The following is a 14534-nucleotide window of genomic DNA, read 5'->3' as shown; positions in this document are numbered from 1 at the left end:
TGTGAGTTTTGCTTCTTTCCGAGTCTCCACCTGTCTTACTGCGGCAGAAATCCTGCGTAGCGCCCCCCCCCCCCCGCCCCGCACAGGCCTCAGCTAGAATCGAAATGCAGTGTACCGCTCGGGGGGGGGGGGGGGTCGTTTTGTAGAATCATAGAGTTGGAAGGGACCTCTAGGGTCATCTAGTCCAACCCCCTGCACAATGCAGGAAACTCACAAACACTTCCCCCTAAGAACATATAAGAATATAAGAGAAGCCACGTTGGATTAGGGCAATGGCCCATCCAGACCAACACATAGTGGCCAATATGTGTATGCGTATGTGTGTGTGTGTGTGTACACCCCCCACGCCCCCCCCCCACCCACACCACACCCCCCCCCACACGTACACACACACATACTGTGGCTAATAGCCACTGATGGACCTCTGCTCCATATTTTTATCCAATCCCCTCTTAAAGCTGGCTATGCGTGTGAATTCCACGTATTTGCCACTGAATTTGTTACTGAAACTTGCGTGGAAAGTATCGCAATTATATTTTGATATCGTTTCGTAACACGGAGAGTATCTTTTCTGTCATTTCCTGGTCCTGGCAAAGAACTGCAAAAGACGGAGCGGTTCCCAGCCGCCAGCGTGTGGGATCAGCAAAGGGGGGGGGAGGGAGAGGCTAGCTGGCCCTACGAGGCTCAGACCAGTCCCACGCGTGGAGCGACCCATCGGTGGCTGCCGATAACAGGGTCCGTGGCTTGGAAGGGTGCCAGGAATGCGCAGTCACCAGGACGGGACGGTCGGCTGCTTCTGCGCTGCTGAAAATGTGTCCTCGGTGAACAAAGAGCGGCTTGTCTTCCTGGGGGGCCGGGCCCCAGCTCTGGTTACTGTAGATGCAGACGGTCCCATCGAAGCCTTTGGGGAGAGAAAGAAGGTGATGATATTGGATTTATATCCTGCCCTCTACTCCGAATCTCAGAGCGGTCACAATCTCCTTTATCTTCTCCCCCCCCCCACAACAGACACCCTGTGAGGTGGGTGGGGCTGAGAGGGCTCTCCCAGAACCTGCCCTTTCGATTACAGCTGACCCAAGACAATACCAACAGCTGCAAGTGGAGGAGTGGGGGAATCAAACCCGGTTCTCCCAGAAACCCGGTTCTCCCAGATATGGCTGTACCAAGGCCATTCCAGCAGCTGCCAAGTGGAGGAGTGGGGACTAAAACCCAGTTCTCCCAGATAAAAGTACACACACTTCACGACTACACCAAACTGAGAAGGAGGAGAAGACGACTGCAGATTTATACCCTGCCCTTTTCTCTGAATCAGAGATTCAGAGGAGCTCTCAATCTCCTTTACCTTCCTCCTCCACAACAAACACTCTGAGGTAGGTGGGGCTGCCCTTTCAAGGACAACTCCTACGAGAAGTATGGCTGACCCAAGGCCATTCCTGCAGGTTCAAGTGGAGGAGGGGGGAATCAAAACCGGTTCTCCCAGACAAGAGTCCACGCACTTAACCACAACTACACCCTCCCTGGGCCCCCACTCACTACAGGCCTGCCAGCAAATCTCTTATCTGGGAGAACCGGGTTTGATTCCCCCACTCCTCAACTTGCAGCTGCTGGAATGGCCTTGGGTCAGCCATAGCTCTCTTATCTGGGAGAACCGGGTTTGATTCCCCACTCCTCCACTTGCACCTGCTGGAATGGCCTTGGGTCAGCCATAGCTCTCTTATCTGGGAGAATCGGGTTTGATTCCCCCCTCCTCCACTTGCAGCTGCTGGAATGGCCTTGGGTCAGCCATAGCTCTCTTATCTGGGAGAACCGGGTTTGATTCCCCACTCCTCCACTTGCAGCTGCTGGAATGGCCTTGGGTCAGCCATAGCTCTCTTATCTGGGAGAACCGGGTTTGATTCCCCACTCCTCCACTTGCAGCTGCTGGAATGGCCTTGGGTCAGCCATAGCTCTCTTATCTGGGAGAACCGGGTTTGATTCCCCACTCCTCCACTTGCAGCTGCTGGAATGGCCTTGGGTCAGCCAGAGCTCTCTTATCTGGGAGAACCGGGTTTGATTCCCCACTCCTTCACTTGCAGCTGCTGGAATGGCCTTGGGTCAGCCAGAGCTCTCTTATCTGGGAGAACCGGGTTTGATTCCCCACTCCTCCACTTGCAGCTGCTGGAATGGCCTTGGGTCAGCCATAGCTCTCTTATCTGGGAGAACCGGGTTTGATTCCCCACTCCTCCACTTGCAGCTGCTGGAATGGCCTTGGGTCAGCCAGAGCTCTCTTATCTGGGAGAACGGGATTTGATTCCCCACTCCTCCACTTGCACCTGCTGGAATGGCCTTGGGTCAGCCAGAGCTCTCTTATCTGGGAGAACGGGATTTGATTCCCCACTCCTCCACTTTCAGCTGCTGGAATGGCCTTGGGTCAGCCAGAGCTCTCTTATCTGGGAGAACCGGGTTGGATTCCCCACTCCTCCCCTTGCAGCTGCTGGAATGGCCTTGGGTCAGCCAGAGCTCTCTTATCTGGGAGAACCGGGTTGGATTCCCCACTCCTCCCCTTGCAGCTGCTGGAATGGCCTTGGGTCAGCCAGAGCTCCTTCCCCCCCCCCCTCCCTGGGCCCCCCCTCACTACAGGCCTGCTGGCAAATCTTACCCGATACAGCCAGGCACTCCTCCAGCTGCGGAGCAAAGGAAACGCAGAGAAACTCTGACGCTGGAGGTCCAGAAGGGGGCGCACACCCCGTGGCCACTTTCAGGGGGCTCGTCGTATTCCGGAGGTCCGTAAGGACAATGCAGCCTCCATCCGAGAGCCGAAACGACCTGGGGGTGGTTCCCGACAGACTCCGGTGGGCCGGGCCTGACTGCCGCACACCATCTTTCCCCCTCCCGTTGCCAAGGCGACGTGCGGCTCCTCCGCCACTCCCAAGAGGGCCCTGGGGCTGCCTGACGTCTGCGAGGAAGAGGTGCCCCGTGGTGCTGCAGGCCAGCGCCGTGGCTCGGTCCACGAACTCCAGAGCGGACAGCTCGTCGTGGCTGGTGGAGGCTTGTGGGGAGAGACCACAGGGGGGAATGCGGGGGGGGGGACACACATCTCCCAGCAGAGCCCAGCAAGCTCTGCACTGAGGAAAAGTTTTGCCCTTCCAACTCATCATTACTCCCTTCTTCACATATCTATGGGACTGCCTATCTATGGGACCACTTTTCTCCGCATGTTCCCCAGAGAGCACTGTGTTCAGGGACACAAAACCTACTGTCTATCCCCGGACCAAGGGAGGCCGTGTTCTCCACGGACCGGGGGCCTTCTAAGTGGCAGCACCTGAAATGCAGAATGCCCTCCCGGAGGGGCCGTTCTCAATTCCGCAGGGCCTGCAAGACTGAGCTATTCCGACAGGCCTGCGACACCTAACGGGAGAGGGCTGCCGCCCCAGCGCTGCTGAGGAGCTACGATCGTTCCAGGATCGCCGTCAGAAGAAAGAAAGAGCCCACCTATGCTGGTTAAACAGCACCGTAAATTGTTTTTTACGTTGTTTTCATCGTGTTTAAAATTGTAGATGTTTCGACTGATGGTTAGCTGCACTGGATCCGCTTGCGGAGAGGGTGGGATAAAAAGTCTGAAGTAATAAATAAATAATATTTTCCAATGGCCCATCCAGTCCACACTCTGTGTCACACAGTGGCCAAAAAAAACCCCCAAGTGCCATCAGGAGGTCCACCAGTGGGGGCCAGGACACTAGAAGCCTTCCCACTGTGCACCCCCCAAGCACCAAGAATACAGAGCATCACTGCCCCAGACATAAGAACATAAGAGAAGCCATGTTGGATCACGCCAATGGCTCCTCCAGTCCAACATTCTGTGACACTCAGTGGCCAAAAAAACCCCAAGTGCCATCAGGAGGTCCACCATTGGGGCCAGGACACTAGAAGCCCTCCCACTGTGCTCCCCCCCAAGCACCAAGAATACAGAGCATCACTGCCCCCAGACATAAGAACATAAGAGAAGCCATGTTGGATCAGGCCAATGACCCATCCAGTCCAACATTCTGTGTCACGCAGTGGCCCCAAAACCCCCAGGTGCCATCAGGAGGTCCATCAGCGGGGCCAGGACACTAGAAGCCCTCCCACTGTGCCCCCCCCCCCCAAGCACCAAGAATACAGAGCATCACTGCCCCAGACAGAGAGTTCCAATGATACGCTGTGGCTAATAGCCACTGATGGACCTCTGCTTCATATGTTGATCCAATCCCCTCTTGAAGCTGGCTATCCTTGTAGCTGCCACCATCTCTGTGGCAATTCCACGTGTTAATCACTCATGGGTGAAGAAGGACTTCCTTTCATCCATTCTAACCCAACTGCTTAGCAATTTCATGGAGTGCCTATGAGTTCTTGTATTGTGAGAAAGGGAGAAAAGGACTTCTTTCTCTACCTTCGCTATCCCATGCATAATCTTGCAAACCTCTATCGTATCATCCCTCAGTCGATATTTCTCCGAGCTGAAGAGTCCCAAGCGTTTTAACCTTTCTTCACAGGGGAAAGCGTTCCAACCCTTTAAGCATCCAACACTGTCACACAGTGGCCGTAACCTACGGGCCATCAGGAGTTCCACCAGTGGGGCCAGGACACTAGAAACCCCTCCTACTGTGTCCCCCACCAAAAATACAAAGTATCACTGCCCCAGACAGAGAGTTCCAACATTACGCTGTGGCTAATAGCTACTGATGGACCTCTGTTCCAGATGTTCATCCAATCCCCTCTTGAAGCTGGCTATGCTTGTAGCCGCCACCTCCTGTGGCAGTGAATTCCAGGTGTTAATCACCCTTTTGGGTGAAGAAGCACATCCTTTTATCCGTTCTAACCCGACTGCTCAGCAATTACAATAAAATAAATCACTCCAACGTTCCTAGACCAAAATAAACAGGAATCTCCTCTTCTGAGCAGAAAGAGGGGTGGAATCTCCCAACAGGGTGCAAAAGGAATGGAAACAGGAGGCGTCAGGACCCAACAGATCTCTGCCCCGTTGGAGGGTGGGGCCCTCGGGGGCAAGGCAAAAGGGAGGGAGAAGCAGGTACCTGCCCTGAAGACGGTCTTCCGGGATTCGATCTCAGTCACCTGGACGTCGCTGATCTTCAGCCCGTGCAGCACCCAGGCAGACTTGGAGGGAGCTGTGGCGATTCTGGCCCAGGTGGGCTCCTCTCCTCCTACTGTGGGGGATGGTCCCCATGAGCTTGATAACATCTGTAGGACAAAGGAATGGACAGAGAGGGGCGAGGGGGAAAGTGGAGGACCTGAGAGCCAGTTCGGTGCAGTGGTGAAGTGCGTGGACTCTTATCTGGGAGAACCGGGCTTGATTCCCCACTCCTCCACTTGCACCGGCTGGAACGGCCTTGGGTCAGCCAGAGCTCTGGCAGAGTTGTCCTTGAAAGGACAGCTTCTGGGAGAGCTCTCTCAGCCCCACCCCACCTCACAGGGTGTCTGTTGTGGGGGAGGAAGGGAAAGGAGATTGTAGGCCACTCTGAGCCTCTGTCCTTGAAAGGGCAGCTTCTGGGAGAGCCCTCTCAGCCCCACCCACCTCACAGGGTGTCTGTTGTGGGGGAGGAAGGGAAAGGAGATTGGGACCGCTCTGAGCCTCTGTCCCTTGAAAGGGCAGCTGCTGTGAGAGCCCTCTCGGCCCCACCCTAACTCACAGGGTGTCTGTTGTGGGGGAGGAAGATAAAGGAGATTGTGACCACTCTGAGATTCAGAATGAAGGGTGGGATATAAATCCAATATCATCATCTTCTTCATCATCTTTTTATTTTAAGCCCATGTTATGTTTATGTTTAATTTGGTTTATACCCCACCCTCCCCGCCGAGACAGGCTCTGGGCGGCTTCCATCAAATCATAGTATACTATGATTGCAAACATAAAATCACTAAAACCATTAAAGTGCTCTCTTATCTGGGAGAACTGGGTTTGATTCCCCCCCTCCTCCATTTGCACCTGCTGGAATGGCCTTGGGTCAGCCAGAGGTCTCTTATCTGGGAGAACCGAGTTTGATTCCCCACTCCTCCACTTGCAGCTGCTGGAATGGCCTTGGGTCAGCCAGAGCTCTCTTATCTGGGAGAACCGGGTTGGATTCCCCCACTCCTCCAGTTTGCAGCTGCTGGAATGGCCTTGGGTTAGCCATAGCTCTCTTATCTGGGAGAACCAGGTTTGATTCCCCACTCCTCCACTTGCAGCTGCTGAATGGCCTTGGGTCAGCCAGAGCTCTCTTCTCTGGGAGAACCGGGTTTGATTCCTCACTCCTCCACTTGCAGCTGCTGGAATGGCCTTGGGTCAGCCATAGCTCTGGCAGAGGTTGTCCTTGAAAGGACAGCTTCTGGGAGAACTCTCTCAGCCCCCACCCACCTCACAGTGTGTCTGTTGTGGGGGAGGAGGGGTAAAGGAGATTGTAGGTTGCTCTGAGATTCATAGTGGAGGGTGAGGTAAAAATCCAATATCATCTTCTTGATGTTGTTTACCCTACATCAGGGGTGGACAACGGTAGGTCTCCAGATGTTTTTTTTGCCTACAACTCCCATCAACCCCAGCCAGCATGGCTGATGGCTGGGGCTGATGGTAGTTGTAGGCAAAAAGCATCTGGAGAGCTACCGTCGGCCACCCCTGCATTTACATGTACTTATGGACTATTACCTTCTGGGGAGAAATGCCATTTTAGGCCTGTATTTAATTGGAGGCAGGCTTTGGGGCCTAGTCTCTTCCTCCTCCGCCCTCCCTTCCTTTCTGGAAGCAGCCATTCTGAGGAGGCCTCCTAGAGAGACAGGGAGTCCTTTCAGGCTGCTTTCCCAGAAGGCTGCAGGAGGGAAAACCAGTTCCGGGGGGGAGGGAGGGGGGGGACTGTGTTTTATATTGGGAGATTTTGGGGGGGTAAAACAGACTACCCCACCTGGATCTATTAAGATAGAAGTTATCTGGGTGTGAAACTTGGCAGGGGGTGAGGTGGGGGGGGAGAAGCTGCTACCTCTCCTGTCCTCTGGGTGGGCTTGGTCAACTGCTGTGGGCTGCTGGACTGAACAGATCCCGGATCCAGCCCACATCAGGTCACCTTATGCCCTTAATTTTTTTTTAAAAAAGGCTCTGAATTCCGTCACCCAGCCTGAGTCTCCGGGGCAACGGTGGGCTCCAGGCAGACCCTAACCCAAATCCCCTGGCGCCTCTGGCACTACTCACCCGTCTCGTTCTGCTCCACGCGCCAAACCTGCAGGGAACTGTCCGGGGGGCCGCTGGTCACCAGCAAGCTGAGGGTGGAAGCAAACAGAAGCCGAAGCGCTGAAAGAAGGAAAACAGCTGGCCCCCTTTCCCTGGCAAACTACGACCCCAGATCTCTGCAGGAGTTTCATGTCAGTGACCGACGCCATGTCTCTAGCTCAGGGGTGTCAAACGTGAGGCCCGAGGGCTGGATCAGGCCCTTTGAGGGCTCCTATCAGGCCCCCAAGCAACTGGCTATCGTCTGCTTCTTTCTGCATCTCAGCTTGCTTTGCCAGGCTTGCTCAATCGCACAGGAGCTACACAGCAAAGTCTCTATCTTCTCCATTGGCTGAGGCTCCTCCCTTGGGGAGCAAAGGGCGAGAAGGAGAGCTTGCTTTGCCAGGCTTGCTCCATCACACAGGAGCTACACAGCAAAGTCTCTATCTTCTCCATTGGCTGAGGCTCCTCCCTTGGGGAGCAAAGGGCGGGAAGGAGAGCTTGCTTTGCCAGGCTTGCTCCATCGCACAGGAGCTACAACAGCAAAGTCTCTATCTTCTCCATTGGCTGAGGCTCCTCCCTTTGGGGAGCAGAAGGGCGGGAAGGAGAGCTTGCTTTGCCAGGCTTGCTCCATCGCACAGGAGTTACACAGCAAAGTCTCTATCTTCTCCATTGGCTGAGGCTCCTCCCTTGGGGAGGAAAGGGCAGGAAGGCGAGCTTGCTTTTGCCAGGCTTGCTCAAATCGCTCAGGAGCTACAAAGCAAAGTCTCTATCTTCTCCATTGGTTGAGGCTCCTCCCTGGGGAGGAAAGGGCAGGAAGGCAAGCTTGCTTTGCCAGGCTTGCTCAAATCGCACAGGAGCTACAAAAGCAAAGTCTCTATCTTCTCCATTGGCTGAGGCTCCTCCCTTGGGGAGGAAAGGGCAGGAAGCAGAGCTTGCTTTGCCAGGCTTGCTCAATCGCACAGGAGCTACAAAGCAAAGTCTCTATCTTCTCCATTGGCTGAGGCTCCTCCCTTGGGGAGGAAAGGGCAGGAAGGCGAGCTTGCTTTGCCAGGCTTGCTCAATCGCACAGGAGCTACACAGCAAAGTCTCTATCTTCTCCATTGGCTGAGGCTCCTCCCTTGGGGAGGAAAGGGCGGGAAGGAGAGCTTGCTTTGCCAGGCTCTCTCAACAGAAGAGCTACTTGAGCCAAGCCTCTCTCCCTTCTGTTGGCTGAGGCTCCTCAGAGCAAGAGTTGCCAGTTATCAGAGACTGTTAAATAAATGAAATATTGCAAGAGTGCTAATGTTTTAAGTTATAAAAAAATCTTTGTGTTTGTCTATAAAGTTTACTTAGTATTACATTTTATGACACGCGTGGCCCGGCCCGACAAGGTCCCAATTACGTCAGATCCGGCCCTCATAACAAATGAATTTGACGCCCTTGCTCTAACTATTCTAGCGCTGCACAGCGGTCTTTCCTGGAGGTGCCGGGGACTGAACCGGGGACCTTCTGCACGCCAAGCGGATGCTCCCTCACTGAGCCACGGCCCCTCCCTGTCCACCGGCCGGACGCAACCCTGGCCAAAAGCGGCCCTTCCCCTCCACTCAGGCGACACCTGGAAAAAGAGCATTCCTCACTTTCCCTCCGCAATCATTTTCTTTTCTCAAAGGGAAGGCTGTTCTCTTTCTGCCAGGGATACGCACCCTTTGCCAGTCTGAGTAAAGGACTCGGTTACTCCAAGCTGGAACGGGTCAAGAGGAGGGCGACGAAGATGGTGAGGTGTCTGGAGACCAAGTCCTATGAGGAAAGGTTGAAGGAGCTGGGCATGTTTAGCCTGGAGAGGAGGCGGCTGAGAGGTGATAGGATCACCATCTTCAGGTCCTTGAAGGGCTGTCCTATAGAGGATGAGGGGTTTGGAGACCAAGTCCTATGAGGAAAGGCTGAAGGAGCTGGGTATGTTTAGCCTGGAGAGGAGGCGGCTGAGAGGTGATAGGATCACCATCTGCAAGTACTTGAAGGGCTGTCATATAGAGAATGGGGTGAAATTGTTTTCTGTGGCCCGGGAAGGTAGGACCAGATCCAATGGGTTGAAATTAAATCCAAAGAGTTTCTGGCTTCCAAGTGGCCTACCTGGTCTCTGGGACGTGCTTCAGGCTGTAGACCGGGCGGTCCGAAAACCCACCGTGTTCCACCTTAAAATCTCTCTCTGGACACAAGCCCTGCAAAAGCCAAGGAGCAACCTGAAAGTCTCTGGGCTGGCCAGAGGGGAAGACACACACACACACCCCAGCCCACCGGATTAGCAAACACCCAAAGAGACGCCCCGACGAGACCTTCTGTTTCAGTAACGACTTCCGACCACCTTTACCTGGTTCTCCTTGGCAGTCAGCCGGGGGGGTAGAAGCAGTTGGAGAATCTCGTTACGCCTTCGGTCACTGTACCCGGCGATACAGACCCCTACAAACAGAATAGCAAACCAAGCTCGGAATTCGAGATCTCGGGATCTACAAGGTTCTGAAGGCAGAAGGCATGACTAAGGCTGCCTCCCTGCCACCGTTTGCATCCTTTCTTTTTTTTTTAACTTTTCAAATACTTTATTATAAGCCAAGGGTGGCCAAACTGTGGCTCGGTAACCACATGTGGCTCTTTCACATATATTGTGTGGCTCTTGGAGAAAGCATTTGTCTCTTTAAATCACTTATCCAAGTCAAGCCGGCCAGCAGATTGAAGAATGCATTTAAAGTTAAAGTTGCTTTCTTTCCACCTCCCTCCCCATCTATTTTACTCCCTTCCTTCCTTCTTTCCTTCAATCCTTCCTCCCCTTCCCTTCCTGTCTTTCAGTTCTCAAATATCTGTCAAGCGTGCATATTTCTGTGTGCCATGATGGTCCGCAAGACAAAGAGCAGAATACCAAGGTCTCCCGCTCCCCCCTCTTTTACAGCCTAAGGGCAATAATAAATCCATCTGGCTCAAGGATGTTAAGGTTAGCCTTGCTTGTAACAGGGCGATGTGCCTCTCCCCCAGATTCACACAGCCAGGTCTTATCTGCTCGCAGAGAAAGTGTGAGAAAGGGGGATGTTTTTAATAGCCTACATTTTGTTATTGAAAATGGAGAGCCAGTTTGGTGTAGCGGTTAAGTGTGCAGACTCTTATCTGGGAGAACCGGGTTTGATTCTCCACTCCTCCACTTGCACCTGCTAGCACGGCCTTGGGTCAGCCATAGCTCTGGCAAAGGTTGTCCTTGAAAGGGCAGCTGCTGTGAGAGCCCTCTCCAGCCCCACCCACCTCACAGGGTGTCTGTTGTGGGGGGAGAAGACACAGGAGATTGTGAGCCGCTCTGAGACTCTTCGGAGTGGAGGGCGGGATATAAATCCAACATCTTCATCTACCTCACAGGATGTCTGTTGGTGGGGGGGGGGGAGGTAAAGGAGATTGTGAGCCGCGCCTGATTCCACCAGGAAGGTCTGAGGGTGACATGAGTCCACCCAGAAGAAAGAAGAAGACCGCAGATTTATACCACTCACTTTTTTCTCCTGTCCACGTGACAACACGGGTAGGCTCATGAAGCTCAAAGACGTGGAGATCGTTGTACCTAAGCAAGACAAGAAGAGGAGTTGGGAGTCTCAGAGTCATTTATAATCTCCTTTCCTTTCCTCTCACCACAACAGACACCCTGTGAGGTGAATGGGGCTGAGAGAGCTCTGACAGAAGCTGTTCTTTCAAGGACAACTCTGCCAGAGCTATGGCTGACCCGAGGCCATTCCGGCAGCTGCAAGTGGAGGAGCGGGAAATCAAACCCGGTTCTCCCAGATAAGAGTCCGCACACTTCATCGCTACATGAAACAAGGAGAGGACTCCCCACCCGCACCCCATTTCTCCCCTGCTGATGCTGTTAAACAGATTTGGAGCCAGAAGAAGACTGTAGATTTATACTCCACCCGTCTCTCTGAATCTCAGAGCAGTCACAAGCTCCTTTCCTTTCCTCCCGCACAACAGATACCCTGTGAGGTGGCGGGCGGGGGGGGGGGGGGGCTGAGAGAACTCTCCCAAAAGCTGCCCTTTCAAAGATACCTCTGCAAGAGCTCTGGCTGACCCAAGGCCATTCCAGCAGCTGCGAGTGTAGGAGGGGGGACTCAAACCCAGTTCTCCCAGATAAGAGAGCTATGGCTGACCCAAGGCCATTCCAGCAGCTGCAAGTGGAGGAGTGGGGGAATCAAACCCAGTTCTCCCAGATAAGAGTCCGCGCACTTCACCACTACATGAAACAAGGAGAGGACTCCCCCCACCCTCACCCCATTTCTCTCCCCTGCTGATGCTGTGAAGCAGATTTGGAGCCAGAAGAAGACTGTAGATTTATACCCGACCCTTCTCTCTGAATCTCAGAGCGGTCACAATCTCCTTTCCTTTCCTCCCCCACAACAGACACCCTGTGAGGTGGGTGGGGCTGAGAGAGCTCTGACAGCATCTGCCCTTTCAAGGACAACTCTGCCAGAGCTCTGGCTGACCCGAGGCCATTCCAGCAGCTGCAAGTGGAGGAGTGGGGAATCAAAGCCGGTTCTCCCAGATAAGAGAACTATGGCTGACCCAAGGCCATTCCAGCAACTGCAAGTGGAGGAGTAGGGGAATCAAACCCGGTTCTCCCAGATAAGAGAGTTCTGGCTGACCCAAGGCCATTCCAGCAGCTGCAAGGGGAGGAGTGGGGAAATCAAACCTGTTTCTCCCAGATAAGAGAGCTATGACTGACCCAAGGTCATTCCAGCAACTGCAAGTGGAGGAGGGGGGAATCAAACACGATTCTCCCAAATAAGAGAGCTCTGGCTGACCGAAGGTCATTCCAACAACTGCAAGTGGAGGAGTAGGGGAATCAAACCCGGTTCTCCCAGATAAGAGGCCACACTCGTAACCACTACACCAAACAAGCCACGTGGAATAAATGGCAGATGTTTGAGAGCTGCAAGACATGAACATCAGATATTGGAGGGAGGGAGTGGGGAAGGGAAGGGAGAAAGGGTGGAAGATAGATTGGGGAGGGAGGGAGGGAAAGAAAGCAACTTTAACTTTAAATGCCTTCTCCAATCTGCTGTCTCTTTTCGGAGAAGCTGTTTAAAGAGAGAAATGCCTTCTGCACGCCTGCCGATGGGGTGGGGTGGGGAGGGGTGGGGTGGTGGGGCTCTGAGAGTAACACGATAAGCTCAGGGGTGGCCAAACTCGCGTAAGGTAAGAGCCATGCAGAATAAACGTCAGACGTTTGAGAGCCGCAACACAATGAACATCAGACAGTGGAGGGAGGAAGATGAGACAGACAGACGGATGATGCATGGAGGGAGGGAGGGGTGGGAAAAGAAAGCAACTTTAACTTTGAATGCAATCTCCAACCCAGCCTGCGGGTGGGGCAGCGGGGGCTCCGAGAGCCGCAGAATTTGTGCGGAAGAGCCTCCCGGGGCTGCTCAGCTACACTTTGGCCACCCCTGCAACGACCGCTGCAATGGGCCATTCCCACGTGTTCGAGGTCAATTTAAAGGGACAGGACATCTCCCGCCCCTCCCGGTGCAGGGCCCGAGGGACTCACAGCCGCAGGGAGTCGAGCAGCCAGCCCTCCTCGTCCTCCTCCCGCATCTCTGCCCGTCGACTGGAACCCGCGGCGGCTGCCCCGCTCACGTGAGCTCGCGATCATGTGGGCGCCCTTCCACATGACCGCGGGGAGGAGCCGGCCCCGCCTAAGCGCGTCACGTGTGAATGCCTGCCCGGGTCAGTGTGCTTGGATGCGTCACAGGATCCTGGAACCATCCCAGAGTGGGAAGGGAACCGCCAGAGTCATCTAGTCCCACCACCTGCCCAATGCAGGAAACTCACAAACCCCTCCCCCTAAATTCACAGCATCTTCATCGCTGTCAGATGGGCATGTAGCCTCTGTTGAAAAACCTCCAAGGAAGGAGAATCGTAGAATCCTAGAGTTGGAAGGGACCTCCAGGGTCATCTAGTCCAACCCCCTGCACAATGCAGGAAGGTCACAAACCCCTCCCCCTAAATTCACAGGATCTTCATCGCTGTCAGATGGCCACCTAGCTTCTGTTGAAGAACCTCCAAGTAAGGAGAGCCCATCACCTCCTGAAGAGGAAGCCTGTTCCACTGAGGAACTGCTCTAACGGTCAGGAATCATGGAATTGGAAGGGACCCTCCAGGGTCATCTAGTCCAACTACCTTCCCAATGCAGGAAACTCACAAACCCCTCCCCCTAAATTCAAAGGTCTTCGTTGCTGTCAGATGCCCATCTAGCCTCTGTTGAAAAACCTCCAAGGAAGGAGAGCCCACCACCTTCCGAGGAAGCCTGTTCCACTGAGGAATCGCTCTAACGGTCAGGTATCCTACATGTGGAAGGGGTCCCCCCCCACGGTCATCTAGTCCAACCCCCTGCACACTGCAGGAAACTCACAAACACTTTCCACTAAATCCTCATTGCTGTCAGATGGCCATCTTGCCTCTGTTGAAAAACCTCCAAGGAAGGAGAGCCCACAACCTCCAGAAGAGGAAGCCTGTTCCACTGAAGAACCGCTCTAAGTGTCAGGAATCCTAGAGTTGGAAGGGACCTCCAGGAACATCTATTCCAACCCCCTGCACACTGCAGGAAACTCACAAACACCCCCCCCCCCCCCAAATTCACAGGATCTTCATTGCTGTCAGATAGCCATCTAGTCTCTGTTTAAAAACTTCCAAGGAAAGAGCCCACCACCTCCCAAGGAAGCCTGTTCCACTAAGGAACTGCTCTAAGTGTCAGGAATCATAGAGTTGGAAGGGGCCTCCAGGGTCATCTAGTCCAACCCCCTGCACAATGCAGGAAACTCAAAAATACCGCCCCCCCTAAATTCACAGGATCTTCATTGCTGTCAGATGATGGCCATCTAGCTTCTGTTGAAAAGTCTCCAAGGAAGGAGAGCCCAACACCTCCCGAGGAAGCCTATTCCACTAAGGAACCGCTCTAACGGTCAGGAATTTCTTCCTCATGTTGAGCCAGAAACTCTTTTTATTTAATTTCAACCCATTGGTTCTGGTCCTACCTTCTGGGGCCACAGAAAACAATTCCACGCCCTCCTCTATATGACAGCCCTTCAAGTACTTGAAGATGGTGATCCTATCACCTCTCAGCCGCTTCCTCTCCAGGCTAAACATCCCCAGCTCCTTCAGCCTTTCCTCATAGGACTTGGTCTCCAGACCCCTCACCTTCATCGCCCTCCTCTGGACCCGTTCCAGTTTGTCTATATCCTTCTTAAATTGTGGTGCCCGAAACTGAACACAATACTTCAGGTAAGTTCTTACCAAAGCAGAGTAAAGCGATACCATCACATCA

The 14534-nt window shown here is 53.8% G+C and overlaps 1 protein-coding gene across 1 annotated transcript; it reads right to left on the bottom strand.

Moving 5' to 3' along the window:
* Nucleotides 1–515: 515 nt before the first annotated feature.
* On the bottom strand, nt 516–12816 carry WDR73 (WD repeat domain 73). Its single transcript, XM_060235218.1, is given in 12 exon segments — nt 516–901; nt 2639–2798; nt 2800–2862; nt 2864–2914; nt 2916–3028; nt 5052–5190; nt 5192–5217; nt 7193–7260; nt 9320–9408; nt 9558–9646; nt 10714–10781; nt 12759–12816. Coding segments are annotated over 12 exon segments (1149 nt in total). The 5' UTR covers nt 12806–12816; the 3' UTR covers nt 516–665.
* Between the last annotated feature and the right edge of the window lie 1718 nt (nt 12817–14534).

The sequence above is a fragment of the Heteronotia binoei genome, chromosome 3 (assembly GCF_032191835.1).
Source record: "Heteronotia binoei isolate CCM8104 ecotype False Entrance Well chromosome 3, APGP_CSIRO_Hbin_v1, whole genome shotgun sequence".
Lineage (NCBI taxonomy): Eukaryota > Metazoa > Chordata > Lepidosauria > Squamata > Gekkonidae > Heteronotia > Heteronotia binoei.
Note: the sequence above shows the minus strand (reverse complement) of the source record. Positions and strands in the feature narration are given on the sequence as shown.